The 20,000-nt window shown below is 47.5% G+C and overlaps 1 protein-coding gene across 5 annotated transcripts in view; it reads left to right on the plus strand.

Annotated features, from left to right (window-relative positions):
• Positions 1–4,241: 4,241 nt before the first annotated feature.
• The window catches only part of ptprma (protein tyrosine phosphatase receptor type Ma), a 304,853-nt gene continuing 289,094 nt past the window's right edge, over positions 4,242–20,000 (plus strand). For all 5 annotated transcript variants that reach the window (XM_063206751.1, XM_063206756.1, XM_063206753.1 and 2 more), the window contains exon 1: positions 4,242–4,516. In XM_063206751.1, the coding sequence (XP_063062821.1) occupies positions 4,444–4,516 (73 nt within the window). In that variant the 5' untranslated portion in view covers positions 4,242–4,443. The remainder of the gene's footprint in view (positions 4,517–20,000) is intronic.

Consider the following 20,000-nt stretch of genomic DNA (forward strand, 5'->3'; position numbering starts at 1 on the left):
GTTTGCAGCAATGGCTTTTTGATTTGGTGTTTGGTGTTGGCATTAACCCTCCCCCTCCCTCTCCTCTTCCCCTTCCCTCTCCCTCTCCCTCTCCCTCCACCGCTTTCTCCGCCTCAGCAGCTCCAGCTCCATCTCTGCTCCTGCCTGCCTGGCCAGCACAGTCAGGCCTGAACTGGGGGAGAAATAGGCCCCGGGCACTTTTGGCTGAAAAAGGCCCCTCATAATTAGCGGCACAGAACTGACTCACCGGTGGGCCCACGCACCCTTTTGGACCCCTATTTTTTCAGAAATGTAAAAAAATATATTATTATTATTATTATTATTATTATTGTTTACATTTCTAAAAATAGGGGCTCACGAGGGCCCACTGGGAAATGCCTGCTATGCCAGATGGCCAGTCCAGCCCTGAGCGCAGTGCAGCACACCACCACGGCTGATGCCTATTGATCGCGAGCCACCACGGGGAGCCGATGTGCCTTGTCTAGAGCAGTACATAATTATATATGAAAATGTCACCGGGCCCGTGGCCTGGAACAATAGCGCAGAGACAGCTGTGTGGCTGTGTGCACATCTCACATCTCTGGGCTGGGCGGCCTGCTGCGGGATGTGCAGGCCCAACAAATTACTTCGCTCTCCACTGTGCCTCTGATGTCTGCTAAAAGGCAAAGGCAAAAGGCAGCCTCATCTCCCTTCCCCTCCCCTCCCCTCCCCTCCCCTCCCTCCTCAGAGTTTCAGACAAACAGCAAAATAACCCCCCCCCCCACACACACACACACACACACACACACACACACAAACACACACACACACACACCCACACACACACACACACACACACACACACACACACACACACACACACACACACACACACACACACACACACACACACACACACACACACACACATACACACACACACACACACCACCACCATGAAACTATCTTCTCCATTGTGTTCTGTGCAACGTGTTTATATTTTCTGATGGGATAAAATATATAATCTTAACAAATATTTACACGCAACTTTTTCCTAATGAAAAAAGATTAATTTTTCATGGGTTTTCGATGTCAGCTAATAATTACTGTTGTTTTGTATGCGGCCGTGAAAAAGAGTCATTTTGCATTATTTTAGACGATTTACTTCTAATTAGTATTTGTTTTGGTATTAATGTCTTTGGTGAAGAGTAATGAGAAGCAAATGTACTTTTTGTTTATTGCAATATATTTGTAAAATCAATAGATGGGGTTTCACTGCCTGACTACTTCCATTCAACCAGTGAGGGGAACGTGAGTAAACAAAGTTCTGGCTTACAGTTATTGACAGAACATGCTTAATATTGGGTAGGGTCAATATGCAAATTACGCCTTTCCAAAACAGACCCCAAACAAACTACCTAGACTATAAGGGGAAACTGCTTGTGTAACTGAGGTGTTCCCACGCAGTCTGCCACTCGGGTCTCGAACCCGCCACCTCCTATTCAACACTCCAGTTTGGATATGGGAGGCACAGCGCAATACCGATGAGCTAAAGCAGTGTTTCCCAACCTTTTTTGTCTTGCGTACCCCCTAAACCTCTTAGTTGTGCCATGAGTACCCCCTAATTCATGTTTTATATCGCTTTCTCTGTCCTGATGTGACTGCTCCATACATTTGTTATAATAATAAAATCTTTCCAAGTACCCCCTGCAGTGTGCTCGCGTACCCCTAGTGGTACACGTACCCCTGGTTGGGAAACACTGAGCTAAAGGACCAGTCCGATAGCTCAGCACTACCGATACTGTATGAGGCTTCCGGAGGGAGGTTTACTAACATTGAACGCCAATATCAGCTAATTGGCCTCTGTTGCACTTGCTTAACCCTAATAACAACAAAAAATGTGTACTGTTCATCATCAGTTTCAACAAATATGTGTTTTGTCTGTCAGTGTCAGTGCTTTATATGTCACTCTACCCCTTAAGCTTGTCCAATTTTCCACATTTCGGCTTAGTAACCTCCCACCAATGACCTACAGACAGATCATCATAATATTATGAGGTTAAAGCATCCATAGAGAATACTGCATGTGTCCCAGTGTTTTCTTTTTGCTTTTGCAGCACAGAACGCACTGCCTGCATCTGGCACCATCACCATAGCACTGAGAGAGAGAGAGGGAGAGAAAGAGAGAGAGAGAGAGAGAGACAGAGATAGATAGAGAGAGAGAGAGAGAGAGAGAGAGAGAGAGAGAGAGAGAGAGAAAGAGAGGCTGCATTCCCGTAGGACGACACAGAGCAACAGAGCCTGCAGGCGAGTTATGAACTGGCAAAGCATAAACACATTAAAAGTCAATATTATATAGACGTGCTGCATTTAGGCCATATGATATTGTTGGAAGAAAATCGTTATAAACAATGGGAACAGAATGGGACGATATTCAGGCCCAATGACCAGACGCAGCCTATTGTGGAATGAATTGCCTTTCACAAGCTCAGCCAACGAGATGAAAGTTCAGATAGATACAGCCATGCAACACCTGTGAAAAGGGCAGCGGAAAGCTTTGCCCAGCAAAAACAATGTATTGAATTGGGGTGGGGGGGGGGGGGGGCAATTCTGGGACCACTTCTCTCTTAGCCCAGGACAAATGGACCCCCCTGTCCCATTCCTGGTGTTGCAACTGCTCTAAAAGTTACAATATTTCATTAACCCTCAGCTTCTGGACCCAACTCCAGCACATATAATATGACATGCAGAGGAGGTTGCTGAACAACAAGAATCAGTGACATCCAACTTTATGAATCGGTGACAGCCACTATTCTTCTTACCTTTGGACACTTTGTCCGGGCTTGGGGCAAAGCTAATCTAAGCCCCCTCACCCCAATCAGTGATATGATGGGGACCCGATTCTGGGTCTCCTCTCTCCCTGGGCCCAGGAAAACTGATCCATTTGTTTCCCCTTGTTGGCCTCCCTGCCTCTGAACACTGTGAAATCAAAAGAGTGCTGAGGACAAGAAGGATGCAGAATAACCATTGCACCATCAGGAATTCAGTATCTACCTGAATCAGGTTTGCACAGTCACTTCTGGACACCTGTTGGTACCATGAAAGGTGCCAACATCAGGTCAACATTGGGGGAAAGAAAACAATGATCAGCATTTTCATTATTTAGGGGGTTGTTTTTGCCCGTCCACCTTTGTCTTTGGGATTCCCCCACCAAGTCAGTGCCTTATAATATACAGCCCAGTATTTGCTGTGCCTTTATTACCTGCATTATTACTTTGTTTGTGGTGTATTTATGTTCTTCCACTATGTTTCATGGAGTGAAGTTAGCGCTTAGTGCGGAATTTGTGCTTAGGCTGTATGGAAATTTTACTTAGTTGCTAAGTGTTTCTTAATTTTGCCGAAAAACATAACATATTGAGGTAAACCCAAGTGCATGCATGCAGACCGCGGCTGCCTGCGAGCAGCTAGACATGTGCGCTGGTAGATACGGACAGATGCCCACGGCGGCAATTTGCCAGGCATGGGAGCCCGGAGGTCTCGCACTCCCTCCATACCGGAGAAGAGGATTCACGCACAGGAGTCCAACTGATATCCCTCCCCCCGAACTTAAACTCGGATGGGAATGCAATTAGTAAAACACATGATGCACTTAATAAATCAGAAATATTTCATGGCTCTTATGCCAACTGTTGGTAGGTTAGTTATGTCAGGTCCTTGCACTTGTAGATTAGATAACCAACACTGGATAGTGGTGAATTTTACTTCATGTGCAATTATACCGTGCTGTTGCGTTTTTGCTCATAAAAAATGCTCATGTCCCATAGGAACCACATAAAAATGTGGTGCGTAAACTTGTTATGACTTATCATGGCATGCGCAAAACATGATTAGATAAACTTATCGGGATTCATCAACATATATGAACTACTGTCCTACACATACAGCCTATAAACGTGGTGAATCTTGAAAGTTGTTCATCGTTTGGTTTAATAAGCTATTGTCTACATTATTTTTCACCACCCGTCGGCTTTCACATTAGTACCAGTGGTGTGCCCTTTAAGACTGAGTTATAACATAGAAATAATAATCACTATGTTATCAGTCTCCTAAGTGAATTGCGAGAAGTTGTGTGTGTATAGAGAGCTGAGCTCCTCACAGAATCCGCGTGTGTCTCTGTGTGTTGCGGAGCGCATAATACCCCCTCTATCGGAGAGCGCACAGTCTCCACTCTCCAGCCCTCTCCCCGTGTATGGTGACGTCAGACTCCTCTCGGCCGTCTGGAAGTCACTACGAGAGTGGAGCCGCTAGAAGGATACACAATTAACCAAGTAGGGGAAGAAGGAGAGGAAACATTTTCAGTCCCAGGCTCCGAACTGTAAAACCGGGAATATTTCCACCGCCACAGCGGAAGAGTAGCTCCAGTCTCACCCCAGAACTGGGGTAGCGTCCGCGAAGACTCTCGCAATGGATAGAGTTTTAACTTGTCTCCTTGCTGCGGTCAGTTTACTGGTTACAGTTCGAGGACAAGTATTCAAAGGTAAGACTTCTCATTACTTTGAAGTGTTGCTGAGTAGTGGACGCTTATTTGAAGTAGGCTAACAAAGATTCCGTCAGTAGGGAGTGGAGCCTACCCGAAGTTATCGTTGTCGGCTGTAGGCTACTCGCTCTAGTTCTTTACCAGGGACAAGTTTATCGCCTTCTACACTTTGAATCTTTCCTTTGTCTAGGAGTTAAGTTGTGAATGCCGTAGTGATGGAATGTGAAACGGCCGATGCAGTCTCAATAATGTTCGGGTAGTCGCCCACCGAGCCCCTCTCGCCTGCGTGCCTTGACTATACGCAGCTTAAACTTTTAATTTAGTCACCGCTGTGGAATCCACGAGACCATTTTGCGTTATTATTATTGTGTGAAGGTCACTTTTCATGATGAATACAGGCTATGGGTAGTGCAGAACGCAGATAAGTTCCACTCTACTCCCTTTGCATCGTAGGTCCAGTTTCGCGTTCTCTGTTCCGCGCGCCTTAGCCTACATGTAACTGTTTCTATTTAATTAATCGGCTTCATCTGAAGTTAGTTTAAATCAAGAGTCTGGCCGCTTTCAAACTCGGAACAGAACCATGCCTTCCGATAACTGTCGCCTTTCGTCTGAACTATTAAGTAGCCTTTACAGTCAGTGTCTAATGCGATGAGAGGACCGAGGTTTCGTTCTAAGTGCCTTAATAGCTTGGAAGCCTAATCTTATCAATTCAAGCTGCTGCTGTTTATAGGTTGTGATCTATTTTTACACAGTTGGTAGAGGCATCACTCATGTGACACATTTTGTGTTGTATAGGGCTGTTCATTCCTCTTGAATTTTTGTATGTAAAACCTTATTCTTGTGGGGTGTCTGTCAGTGCGCCTTGGCATCATGCCAATGGTGTGATAATGAGTCTATGGCATGATAATTATGTCAGGGGAACAAATAAACTTTGCACTGCATTTGTTGAAATGTAGCCTATATCCATGGTCCAGGCCTTCGGTTTTAGACAAGTTTCTTGCGCAACTGTTTTGAAAGCAACTATTTCAACGAGGTTGTGGGAATCTGTGCCATTTTCATCAAGCCACTTCAATATCTTGTTGACTCAGGTAGTGATTGTAAATATTTACAATATTTTTTTATAGATGGACTCAATGTAAAAGGTAATGGAATTTCAAGGCACAACTTTTCAATAGCTTAGTGTATAATGGTTTGTGGAATGTTTTCAATCACACTACAAAGCGTCCATTTTAGTGAAAAGCCGTGTAAAGTGTTGGTCAAAATGTGCGTTTTCTCACTGGGGATAGCCTAACTACATTCTACTTTTAACACTTTGAGTTTGACTCTCTGTAAACATTTTTTTTTTTTTTTTTTTTTAACTTTTTTTAGACATGAAACAGTAAAACCTCAGTTTGAGTTGTAAGGGAATAGGCAACGTTACGCTATTACTAATTTCGGCACGTTCAATGGACACACATTGCCCTACAGACTGCTCAGTGATCCACTCATTCAAGGCTACTTCTTTGACAAAGTTATTTTTGTCAACAAACCAGGCATGTGTGCGCGTCCTGCAGTTAAGTTTGATGTGGTGGCTTGGAGATGCGTCGTGTTGTGCTATATTTTCATTTACTACAATAGAACTATGTCTGCAAACTGAAGAAACCTGGAGTGAAATCACTTCGAAAGAGGCAGTGCCGTGCATCCGCCGTCAAACTGTTGGTCTCACCATGTTTGAGAGGATTTGACCTGATGGTGGCAGCAGCGCTTACACATAGGCAAGGCAAGCAGAACAATGGTTAACGTGCTGAATGAGAAGTGACTGTTCGCAGCAACCCCTGCAAATAACTTCTCCAAATCCCATATAGAAATAATAAATATAGGCTATAGGCTACCAATATTTTACGCAGCAAAGAAGAATTCATCTTGCCGTGAAATGCTTGCGCATTTATTTTTCAATAGAGGCACATTAAGGGAACAGTGCTGGCTGTTAAATTAAAAATGCAAATCAACTATAGTTTATGTTTTTAATACATTCAGTAAGAATTTATAAGTAATACAGTAATTAAAAATAAGCGTCAGTTGTTATTGTTCCTAAATGTTTTGTGGTAACAATCACCATTTCCCCGCTCCAACAGGCGTTTATACTTTTCTGACAACAATAGGGGAAGATTTATTATAGAGGAGTAGATTTTAATTCCCACCACTAAATGCTAATACTGCAATTAAAAATGTGGACCAGCCAACTATTTCTGTTGCAGTTGTTTTGCAATGCGCCGTTCAGGCTGAGCACGTTGACCCTGATATGGAGAGCGCGGGCTTTGCGCCCCTGTACGGTATTTTGACTCTGCCAGGGAAACACAGGATATCCTTTTGGGTCTTACCGCCTGTGCAGCTTTTTTACTGCGTCTTCCGTGGATTGAAAGCTGTAATTGTGTTGTTTTGGCCAAGCGCTGGATATGTCATTGTGTATCATGGTCATTGTTCTGCTGTCTGAACTTGTTGACTGGGCCTAGTTCTGCTGGATCCGACGTGTGCTTCCACACGGGGCCGGATTATTAAGGAATTTGTCCTCTCAGCTGAAGCCTTTGAGCAGAGTTTTTAATTGTGCCACAGGGGACTGCGTGTGTGTGAATCAGTTGGGAATAAAAATTGAATCCCTGCCTCTTCCAAAGAGAAACGACTCTCGTTGTGCTGCCTTTGTAATACAATAATAACACTTACTCATCGTATAAAATTAGCATCAAGCTCAGATAATTTAGCTGTGGCTGCCAGTGACTTTTTGCCTGGGCAATCAATTAATGCTGCCTCATCTTTGAAACCATATGCTGTGGGCTCTCTCACTTTTTCTCTTTTAACCCCCACCCCCCAGTCAAGAAGCTCACTCGCCCAGGTAATTTCTTTTCAACACAAGGTTGTAGAATTCCTCCTTGTTATGCCATATTTGTCACAGCAGAATACAAATAGTTAAATCTTCTTGTCTGACTTGACTGCCTCCCACGGCCCTTTCCCAGCCAGGCCACCTACACGGTGCCGTGTGCGCAGCTCGCCACGGGCTGTAGTGCTGATGGGCAGAGCTAGGTCAGGCCAGGGCACGCATGGCAAGCCGAAGACAGACCAACCAAGTGGGATGAGGCAAATCTGTCCGCTTGGACTGCGCCGAAGATGGTAATCACCCCATTAGGTTGTGTGACTGTGCTAAAGATGCTGAGCAAACTTGGATGGAGCTAATTAAAGCTGGGCCAACGTCTCTCCTATTGGGAAAACACTAGTGCGGGAGCAGCTAATGAATCATCCGCGTTCAGCCGTCAGGGCCATGCAGAGAGGAACACGGTAGCCAGGTGGCTCTGCTATAGCAGTGGAGAAGCTCAGCGCACCTCCCACTCTGACAGGCACCACAAAGGCGATTGCTGATGAAACAATTCTGGATGTGATCATATGCAGGATCCTCATGGGTCCTGGGCTGCTGTGTGTATGTGTGTGTGTGTGTGTGTCTGTGTGTGTGTTGAATAACCACAAGCCCTTTGTAGGTGACTGTGTCAATCTGAAAGCAGAGGAAAAACACGACTAATTAATCCACACAGGACCAGTGTAACGGCCCTAATGTGAAATTTGGCATCGGTTATGAGAGGCAGTCTCCTTCCGTCATGAAAGGAGGAAAGGGCGGGCCCACGGTTCTGCCGCTCTGTGCTGACATCTTGGTTTTGCAGGTGACACACTTCGTTTGAGCAGGTGGCAGAGATCCCGAGCGCCTATCTCTCACTCTCTGTTTTTTGTTTCCCCTTAAAACGCAAACTGCAAACTGCGTGACCAGACCACAGGCAAATATTTCCATTGCTGTCAGCTCACGATCTGTGGTGGCAGCTTCCAGTTTCATTACGCTTCTTCTTATCCTTTTGAGTTTGAGGCGTTCCTGCACAGTCCGCCACGTGGGGCTCGAACTCGCCACCTTCTTGTCAACGCTCTAGTTCAGGCATGGGAGGCACAGGACAGGACCGCCGAGCCAAAGGACCAGTCCGATAGCTCAGCGCTAATGATACTGTATGAGGCTTCGGGAGGGAGGTTTACTAACGTTCCAGGCCACACTCTGCTAGTTGGCCTCCGTTACACACAGGCCTAGTTCGATGTGTTTTGCATGTTGTTCTCCTACCCTTATTAACCATCGAAAACCCCCCTATCAGAGAGAGTAGATAACAATACAATACAGATACTTAAAGAATCTCTGCCCCTATTGTTGCTTGGCAGGAAGTGGTGATGTGTGTCCCTCCACACTCGTGCGCTCCAGACAGGAAGCATGTGCTGGTCACCTTATTGTGGCCTTCACAATGTGTGCGTGCGTCAGAGGCACGGCTGGAGGGGGGGGGGTGTGTGGTGAGCAAGCGAGATGGGGTCTAGTTTTACAAGAACATCTCATCCGTTGGTGTTCAAAGAAGGTGTCCCCTCCAAACACAGCGAGATTGCCCTCGTTCGGGGTGGCAAGCGTGGCTGTTGCCAATAACACTTCCATGGTCAGTTTTAATCCTCTTGGTTTACTAATGTCTGAGCTGTGAAAAAAGGGTCAGGAGAAATATTTGCCAAGATTCTAGGACTCCGTGTGGGGACAAATTCTTGAGATTTTTTTTCAAAACGTAATGACAGTCTAATTATTTTGGGTGCTTTTGGGGCAAGCTGGCTATATTTACGGCACTGGCAGAGGGAGGGCAAGGATTTTCAATGGATCTTTATTAGTCATTTTAATTGCAGGCGAGGGGAGGAGAGGAGAAGAAGGGAGGGGTGGAGGGGTGAGTTGCTGGTCTTTAGGGGATGATGAAGTGTTTGATGTTGACTGATGAAATTCACGGCTTAGTGTGGCCCCTTGGAATGCCTCCTGTGCCATTAGCATAAGTTTGTCGTGTTTGTTGTTCTGTCTGGCCTGCTCTCCCCCTGACCAGCCGAAGAGAGCGACCTTAATTATATCTCACAACATTTGCACAGAGACTGGAAGGGGGCACGGGGCCACAGTAGCAGACCAACGACACTCAGGCCAGAGTCAACTCTCCATCAACTCTACGTAGGCCAAAGACAATTTTTTAAACACTACTTTCGAGCCACGTTGACTTTGTTTTCCAAGTCGCCATTAGCATACTTAGCACGAGGGTGTCCCTCCATGCTTTCTGGCTGCCGTGGTGTCCCTAGTTTTGCTAGCACAACCTCTTCATTCTTTCGGCCATGAATGGGGTAATTAACGGCCCTCGATTTGCATTGGAGGCCTTCTCTTAAGCCTAGCTGGCACTCTTAACCTAATGCAGCCAGGCGTTTGGGTTCAGGAGTAATGGTGAAGTGGATAGGGGCTGGATTTAATGGTATTAATAGCGCCCCTCATCAGTGAGTGGGCCACAGTAAACCTGTCATCTCCCAGGGGCCCCGAATAGCCCAACAACAGCACAGAATTCTGGGAAACCAGGAAGTGCCTGTGCTTTCTCTGCCTGGTACAGTTTAGAAAGAAAAAAGAATGTTCGGAGCAAAACCGTGTTCGTGTTGTTCCAAAACACTAGCCCCACCTTCTTAACTCCTGTGGGCATAGATCTCTTATTAACAAAAGCCCCTCTACAGTAGTCGCTGCCTCAAAAAAAGAGTTTTGTTGTCCTCTGCTTTTTTTGTTTGGGGAAAATGGAATCTAAAACATGGCTCATTCAGACTCTGCACTCTCCCTGCCTTTTGCCCGTCTCGGCAGCAGTTACCATAATTATTTTTCCTGCAGAACTGAGGCGTCTCCGCAGAGTCTCCAAATATAGATAATGAAAAGAGCTTTGTAATGAAACGACTCCCACGAATGGCACAGAGGCTTCACCCGCCTCAGTTATGATGCGTTTTATGGACACTTTCAAAAAGCTGAGGCAGAGACCACCCACTATAAACACACAACACTATTCGGAGCACTGTGTGCACCATGTCTTACAGCAATAAGATGTCTCATTTGAATGTGGTTTAAAGAGGCTTAGGGAGGCTTTTTAAAGCAATGGGGCCTAGAAAAACGCGGACGAACATCACATGGGGAACATTGTGAGGTGAGACTGATATTGCTGATAGTGCACCTCGATATCTGAGTTAGGGGGGGATTAATCTCTGTATGGGTCAACGAACGGGACTCCATATTAAATATTGCCTGCCAAGTCGACAGGCAGAAGCTGGAGCTATGTGGAGCATCCATTGGTACTAAGACATTAAGCCAAAAGGGAGAAATCATATAACTCATGCGATAATCAAGACCCTTCACAAGATAGAGGAGTTTTCTGGCCTGGATGACAGTGGTGGGAAAGTGGTGGTTCCCAGAAATTCCTAGTAGCTCTGGGGGTCTTGCGAAAGCTGTGGTTAGTGGAAAGGAGATGTTTCGAAAACACCTTAGGACGAGTTTTTTCTGTGTTCTGTCAGATCGAAATAGGATAGAGTAAAAAAAAAAAGTGTGTGCAAAACTTTTCCACAGTAGGTTATCATTTTGAAAAGCAGAAAACCTGAACTTATTATGAGGAGTTTTTATTTTTATTTAATTTTTTTACATTTTTCAGTTCTCTGTGGGATAGCTCTTTTACCTTTCTTTAGCTTTCCTTATGACACCGCAGGTGTTGCCAACGGTGTTTGTCTGCCAATGACAGGAAGCAGGAGAGGAGCAGTGTTCCTGAATGCTCTGGAATCTTCTCAAATATGTGTTCAAAGGGCCGGGGACCGTAAATATTTCATCACGCTATTCTATTTTACCATTAGCATTAGCATAATTACTGTAGCTCCGTTCACAGGCAACCCTTGTTGGAGAGCGGGGCATTCATCTATGTGCATTTACAAGTGGGAGATGAAAGCGAGTGTTTTAGCAGCGACCACAGGCACTAATGGCGGGGAGCAAATGGGGAATAAGGCTGGGGGAACAGCGGGGATGCCAGAAGGGCTGACTGCAGCTAGCGTACCCCGGAGAAGTGTGCTTAACCCACATTGCCATATCGCTACAATAAATATGCGGCTAAATCTATGAATTATATGGTAATTCGCAGACGAATTGCCATCTCTCGTGCTGTGAAGAATGGCCTCACGCAGCAGCGGAACATACAGTACACCATGAGGTATAATTGCTTTGCGAGCCATCTACTGAGGGAATGCAGTAAATTAATCTGCACAATTAGATTTTGAGTCATGAAGTCTCTATCTATCTATCTATCTATATATCTATCTATCTATCTAGGCCTACTCGTTTCCCTGCCTTTGTGTAGCCCACTGGATGCTCTTGTGCCTGTTTGTGTGCGCCTGTACTGTACAGTGTACCTTGTCACATTTCTTTGTACAGTCACCCGAGTTTGTGGCTCCTGCGTTTTTGGGTCATGGTTTCTCTTCGGACCTCTATGTAACTGAGTATTTATGGATTTATGAAGGACCCCAGGGCTGGGTCTGCTCCTCTGTACCCCATACTTCATCTGGCCCTGATTGATGAGGCCCGCGTATGTATGTCAGCCACTTTCTACGCTGCGAGGGAGCGCGGGGAGCGTTTGCAAGGAACATGGGAGAAGTCCCCGGCGGTTTGGCCAATGTTAAGTGAGGTTAAGAGTACTTTCAGAAATTAGAGCAGTTGAGCCTTTTAGGGCTAAACTAGTCATCAGAAGGAGAAAGGTCCAGTGCTGGAGGAAAGGAAAAAAGCGAGAGAGAAAAAGGAAGCAGGCCAGGTCCTTCTCTCTCTCTCTTTCTCTCTCTCTCTCTCTCTCTCTCTCTCTCTCTCTCTCTCTCTCTCTCTCTCTCTCCACGTGTCTTTGGGACTCACTGTCATTGTGCAGTTCAGAACCGCACAGGCCATTCTGATTGGGTAAAATTAGCCCGGACAGGGCTTCTATTTTCCGACTAATGTTTATCTTTAGAATAGTGGTCTTACTCCCATCCTACTTCTCCGGCCGGAGAACGCTGAAGAGCATGTACCGTACATATCCTCCTCCATGTTCCACGCGGTCAGGTTAGTCGACGTGCAAATGCGCGGCAGAACAAAAATAAAATATGGCAGCGCCGATATCTCTTTGGTTATTTATGATGCAAAGGGAGTGCAGCATGCCGTTGAGTCGCTGCCAGTTCCGTGTTGCCGAGGTCACAATAGGCATTCTAGGCCACACATGGAGAATTCCACGGCTGGAATCCAAACACAATTATCCAAACATTTACGGACCTCATCACCGTGCCGTTTCATTCTTAACCCTCCCCCCTCTTTTCCCCCCTTCTCTCCTTTTCTTGTCGTCATCCCCTCCCTCACCCTCGAGAGAATTATAACACAGTTTGTCCATCAAGAGCACTTGAGTGGAATGCTGACTGCAGGAGGTCATTTGTGAAACATGAGGCGCAGACGTAGGGGGTCTCCGCATCGCAGTAATCGCAACTCGCTTTTTTGACTTGACTGTAGTTTAGCTGCTTTTGGCTCACAGCACGTCTATCAGAAATAACCCTCCCCCTCGCACACACACGCACACACAAACAGGACGCGCGCACACACACACACACACACACACACACACACACACACACACACACACACACACACACACACACACACACACACACACACACACACACACACACACACACACACACACACACACACACACACACACACACACACAATGACACACAAACACACACACACACACACAAACACACACACAGATACTACATCTCCCACCCCGAGCCTATCGCATCCCCCATCATCTCTCCGGGTAGGAGGCCCACTCTTGCGGATCTTAGGCAGCGTCCGACGGGTGGCCGTGCTTGCCATAATGAGGCCCAGAGCAGCACAGAGCAGTGCAGAGCAGCACCAGCCAGCGGTGCAGTAAGACAAGACTCCTCGAGACGAGAGAGAGAGAGAGAGAGGAGACAAGACAGCATGGCAGCATGAAATAAGCCCCTCCAAGAAGATAAACGAGGCAAATCTCAAATGGGCAAAATCCAATTGAAGGCAAATTGGGCAAATCCCTTTCAGTTTAGAAATCGGTCTGGCAAGGCGGACCAGACGGGCGTGCTGTGTGTGTGTGTGTGTGTGTGGGGTACATCTTGGGCATTGGATGTAGAAGAAGAAAAAAAATGGCCCTTTGTAGGATTCTTTTTCCCCCCCAACCGCTCGCTCGCGCATCTGTTTACTCTGTACTCGGTTTACTAATTCCACCTAATCCCGCTACTGAAGATGAAAACAAAGGCGTCGTCTTGCCGAAGAATGTCCTCATTTGTGCCCAGCAAATTGCACCGAGCTGTTGTTTGATAAGACACCACCACACCGGCCCGCCTCGTCGATGCGATGCGGTGGGCAGCTTTTTTTGCATCTCCTCGGCCTCTCGTGAGTCGCTATCTCTTACCCGCCGGCCTCAGCATATTTCTCCACTGAGCCATTCTGTTGGATGGAGGATGGATGATGGAAGGGCTTGGCGTTGCACTGGCATCCAAACAGGCAGCCAGATAAGCCAGCCAAAAAAGCCAAGCTTGCTCGCGCTGTGAAAACATCAGCCAGGCAGACAGATAGACTAAAGAGGGAGATACTGTAGTCGGGGGGACATGCCGGTGAACCCGCTCGATAACCAGAGCCCTGCATGACTTTCTCACAGAAGAAAACCCAGCAGAAGAGACCAAAGCATCCTGGGACAGGACAGGAAGGCAAGGAGATACCCACCCAGACCCAGATACTATGTAACACTGGGAACCTGGAAACTGCCAGAGTATATAGATGGAAAGGAGACGGAGAGAGAAAGAGAGAGAGCGAGAGAGTGGAAAATACAACAAAAAGGAGAGACAGTCAGGCAGGCGATAAGAAGAGAGGAGAGGAAGGGAGACAGACAGGCAGGCAGGCAGGCGAATATGTTGGCATGCTGAGGGGGTCATGGAGCCTGGGGCTTGTCCACGGGCACTGCATTAACAAGGCCAGTCCCAGAGGGGCCCCTCCAGCCAGCCAGTCAGCCTCACTGCAGCTTCTCCTGCCTTTCTCTCTCTCTTCTCTATCTCCTCTATCCTATCACTTGCTCTCTCTGCTCCTTCTCCTGCTCTCTCTTTGTCTGTCTGTCTCTCTGTCTCTCTATCTCTCTGTCTCTCTGTCTGTCTCTGTCTCTGTCTCTGTCTCTGTCTCTGTCTCTGTCTCTCTCTCTCTCTCTCTCTCTCTCTCTCTCTCTCTCTCTCTCTCTCTCTCTCTCTCTCACTGTCTTTCCCATTCTCTTTCATTGTGTCCTCCTCTACTATATCTTCCGTTCCTCCTCTCCTTGTCTGCCTATACATCTCTTTTTCTGTCCTTCTCCCTCTCTCTGCTTCCCATATCCCACTCCTCTCTCCCATTCTCTCAGTTCCCCATCTCTTTCTCTATCCCATTTTCTGCCTTGCTAGAAAGCTCTCTCTGCCATAACCAAGTGTAGCTGCCACCCCATCTCTTCCGCTCACAGCCTGCACCTTTATCACCTCCACCATCACCACCAACTACTCCCACACACCACCACTACTCCCCCACACTACCACCACCACCACCATCATCACCACCACCATCATCACTGTTCCACCACTGCTCCCCCCTCTGCCCCAGGCTTCACCTCCCCAGACGCTGTGCTGCTCCAGCTTCAGCTCCAGCTCCAGCTCCAACAGCTCCAGGGCCACTGACAGCTTTGGCTGTGCCCATGTCAAAGTCATTTGAAAGCCCCCCCCCATCCGAATCCAAATGCATACAATGTCATGATAACCCAGCCTCCCTCTGTGGGCCTGGGACAACTGACCCGTTTCTCTCCTCCCTCTCCGCTACCCAGAGCAGCTCACATCATCCCCAGCCGAGGGCCTTGCGGCACACCGGCCTGCACTGGTCCCTTAGTCCACTGTAATGGCTTTTGGAATGCTGCGAAGACGTGCTAAAACCACAACCTGTAATGGCCTTTCACATAGGGAGGCCGTTTTGCTTTTGTTATTGTGTTGTTGTTTTGGTTTTTGTTGTTTCTTAGAGTTTTTTTTGAGGTCTCGTTAAGTGTTCAGTGGTTGACTAAAATGGCTGCTTGGTGTAAAGACTATGGTATGTTGCCAAGACCAGCAGTTAGGTTTTGTGTTGGGCTGTGGTGTGTGTGTGTGTGTGTGTGTGTGTGTGTGTGTGTGTGTGTGTGTGTGTGTGTGTGTGTGTGTGTGTGTGTGTGTGTGTGTGTGTGTGTGTGTGTGTGTGTGTGTGTGTGTGTGCGTGCGTGCGTGATGCGCGCGCGTGTGTGCGCGTGTGCGTGCGTGTGTGTGTTTTCTACTGCAGTGTTTTGCTAACCAATAGCAAGTGTGACGTTTGGTTTTGCTACAGTGCCTCAGCGCTGCACATCAGGGGTAATTAATTCTCTCCTCTTGGGGCAGGTGCATTTCACTAGGCTGGCATAAAAGGGCATAAAGTGGGTCATTATCTTTTTCTCATTTTACCGTGGAGCGCTGCACCAACAACACACCTCGCGCCAACCCAACCTCCCTCACCCAGCTCTCCTCTACTCTCGTCCCCCTTGCCCCCTTCAAGCCAACCAATTCCCCACTGGCCGTACCCCTGTGCACGAACACGATACATACACACACACACACACACACACACACACGCACACATACACACACTTACAAAAGCACACAAACACTATCACGCATACACATACAGTATAGTCACCACTACTAACCTACACGTCTTCACACACACACACACACACACACACACACACACACACACACACACACACACACACACACACACACACACACACACACACACACACACACACACTACAGCTCACTGGCTTCATGCTTGTCTAAACCCAAAGGTTAAGGTCAAAGTGTTTTTGGCTGCTTGCTTGCAAGAAAAGACTTTTCACAACCTTCACACACAACCAGCAGCACACAACCAACTCCACTAAATCCCAGTGACTCAGTACCCTCGCTCTCCCCTTGCTCGCTCACTCACTTAGCCGCTTACTACATAAGCATAATGAAAATCTTAAGGCATATGCCGGTGTACAATATGATCCATAAGTGGAAAATATTTCCACTGGGCTCTGAGCGTTTTTCTTTCTTTTTTTAAATATATTTGTTTATATATTTATTTAGTTCATCGCAGGGATGCAGGCAGCAAAGCAAATAATGGAGGCATATGTTTACCTATAATTCCCCCTCACCGAGGGAGATGGATTTAAATCGGAACAGTTTGGTTTAGTTGTGAGGAATCTTAAGCGCTGCTCGCAGGCACGCACAGTAAACCACTCAAACACCCCCCCCCCCTCTCTCTCCTCCTCCTCCTACACCTCCCCCCTGGCCCCAGCGGTGGATTTAGCGTTAGCGCAGCTGAATAAGGAGGTCTTTCATGGCTAATAGGGGCTGAGCATGGCAGAGTGCGCTAGCTAGCTAGCTAGTCTCGCATGCTTCTTTCTTGCCTCTCGTTGGTTACCGAAGGAGAGGGAACATCAAACGGCGGGAGGGAGCGGCAGTGTACCAACCAACTACTGGAGGGGGGGGGTTATAAACACACACACACACACACACACACACACACACACACACACACACACACACACACACACACACACACACACACACACACACACACATAAACACATAAACACACACAGAAATGCAAATATTATGCACACACACTGCACACACAAGCAAGTACTAGGCTATGCACAAAACACACTTTCTCCCTCCAACATACACAGACAGTGTACACTCTAACTCAAACATACAGTAACTCTGCACACCAACTTGGCACAAATATGCTTGTTTAAAATTTGTAAACACACAACTGTATATACACACATCAGTACACAAATAATTCTCTGTTTCTCCACACACACACACAGACAGACGCACACACACACACACACACACACACACACACACACACACACACACACACACACACACACACACACACACACACCACACACACACACACACACACACACACACACACACACACACACACACACACACACACACACACACACACACACACACACACAAATAAATGCCCAAATAAATAACACTGAATCTAGCCTGTGGCCTGAATGCTGGACGTGACAGCCATTCAAAGCGGCCTCCTCTGTTCTGCTCTGGGCACTAAGGTCTCTGATATTTAACTCTCCCCTCGCCCTCTGCATGCCTACCTCTCCATCTCTCTCTCCATACCTCCCCTCTCCCTTAGCTTTCCTCTCCTCCTCTCCCCTCTGCTCTGCCTACCACTCCCCTTTTCCCTATCCTCTCCCCATCCTCTCCCCCTGTCTCATCCTCCGCTTACCTCTCCCATTCCTCTACTCTCTCCCCTCTTCCCTGCCTCTCTCTCCTCGCCTTTGCTTTCCTCTGGCTACCCCTCCCCTCTCCCCTCTTTCTTCTCTCCCTCTCTCTGCCTAGCTCCCCTCTCCCCTCTCCCCTCTCTCCATACCTCCCCTATGCCCTGACCCTCCAGTGCTCTCCGGAGACTATTTAGCCTCGTGTAACCTTCCAAATCCCCCCGCCCACCCACCCCCTCCAACTTGCACTCAGAGAAACATAGACACACACACGCAGGCACACACACACACACACAGACACAGATACACACACACACACACACACAGCACACCTTCACTGTTGAAAGGGGATATTTGGTCTGGTCTGGTCGCTTCACCCCTCCTCTCTCCCCCCAGCCTGCCTCCCACAGAGAGGTATCAGGGGCCAGACATTGATATGCTTTGGCGTAGGCTGCCCTCACCCCCGCCACGGATTTAGCGACCGACCGTGAGGTCCGCAGCTCAACATCCTCCTCCCCTCGCCGTCCGTCCGCTCTGTCTTTACAAAAAAAAGGAGCAGAGGAGACATCAGAAATCTCTGCTTCTTATTTTCTGTTTTCAACCGCTTTCCAACCCCCCCTCCCCTCTCCTTGATCCAAATCCCACTTTTAAGCCCTTGGTCGAGAGGTGAAAGAGGAGAGAGGACAAGAAAAAAGAAAAAAAAGTCTGACTGATCTTTCTGTCCTCCTGCTTCTTGTGCCTGCACCTGACTATCATAAGACTCTAGAAGGGCACTAGTTTCCCATCCGGGTTTATCCTTCCCTCTCTCGTCTTCTCATGAGAGATGTCAAGCTCTGGGATAGATCTCAATGCTGTCTCTACAGCAGCTAAGAGGATAGCAAAACATCACCACAGACAGACACATCTACTATCAATAGAAAAGGCTGCTAGAATAGAAAAGGCTTTTTTTGTCTCTGCATTGTTATGAGTGGTTACCATAAGGATGAATGGTGACCATAAACGCTTGACAAACTGTTTGATGTACAAACGCAGGATCTGTGCAAAATGCAATTAGATGACTGGCATGCACGCTAAAGTGATTACTGTGCAGACACAGCCTAATGTTTCCGAAAAAAAACGGCTACAAAATTTTAACTGGATCCCACAGCTTCATAAAACAGGAGCTGTGATGTTCATGTATAGCCGCGTTAATTAAAGTATTTTATATCACTCCGTTTAACAGGGGTGGTGTGTGTGTGTGTAACACAGATGAAGTCTTATTAGCTCTTATCCCCCAGTTGATCTGCAGCGACGAAGCTGCTGGTGGGCCTTGCAGCAGCCGTCACGTCACGGTGATTGCATGGCGGCGTCTTGACTCCTTGTCAAGGCGGCAACCATTTTGGCTCCATAATTAGGGTTTCAGATGAGCTGAAAGCCAGCGATAGATGTCCCTGCTAGGCTTTCTGATATCTCGCCACATGGGTGGTGGTGGTGGTGATAGGGGTTGTGGGTGGCATACATGGCGGGGCGTGTCGGCAAAGTGACGGTTTAATGAAGCTGTGCCACGGGATAATTGCGGACGAGGAGGAGGACGTGGCGATGGGGACTCTGTGGACGCCTGTCACCAGCGAGACGCCCTTTAGCTGCCGAACAATGGCCGCCGTCAGCTGATGTCCATCCTCGACACCGCCGCGTCACTGTCACGCCAGTGGGTCGTCCTGCCCACATCGACATGGTGCCGTTCTGCTCTGTCCGCACAAGTGGGTGGAATATGGCACCAAGAGTATTCCTTTTTTTCTTTTTTGAAGTGGTGGGCGTGTGCCTTCCTGTCACAAAGGGATGTATCTTTAGGGGTGGGATGAGTTGACACCTAAATTGAGAAGGCAGGCGATTGGCAGAAGAGCCTTGGAGAGTGGCAGACAGACATAGACAGAGGAAGACACGGAAAGATACACTCCCACACACACAGGTAGAAAGACAGGGAAAGAGAGAGAGAGAAAGACAGACAGAGAGAGAGAGAGAAAGAAGGAGACAGAGGAAATCTGTCAGCCAATGGGGGTTCCATTGAACAGACACTCATCAAAGACAGCTCAGAGAGTTCATTTCCTCTCTCTCTCTCTCTCTCTCTCTCTCTCTCTCTCTCTCTCTCTCTCTCTCTCTCTCTCTCTCTCTCTCTCTCTCTCTCTCTCTCTCTCTCTCTCTCTCACACACACTCTCTCTCTCTCTCCTCTTTCTTAGCAGTGGACAGGTCTGTTATTACAAAACCCCATGTGATCTGA

The sequence above is a fragment of the Engraulis encrasicolus genome, chromosome 9 (assembly GCF_034702125.1).
Source record: "Engraulis encrasicolus isolate BLACKSEA-1 chromosome 9, IST_EnEncr_1.0, whole genome shotgun sequence".
Taxonomy (NCBI): Eukaryota; Metazoa; Chordata; class Actinopteri; order Clupeiformes; family Engraulidae; genus Engraulis; species Engraulis encrasicolus.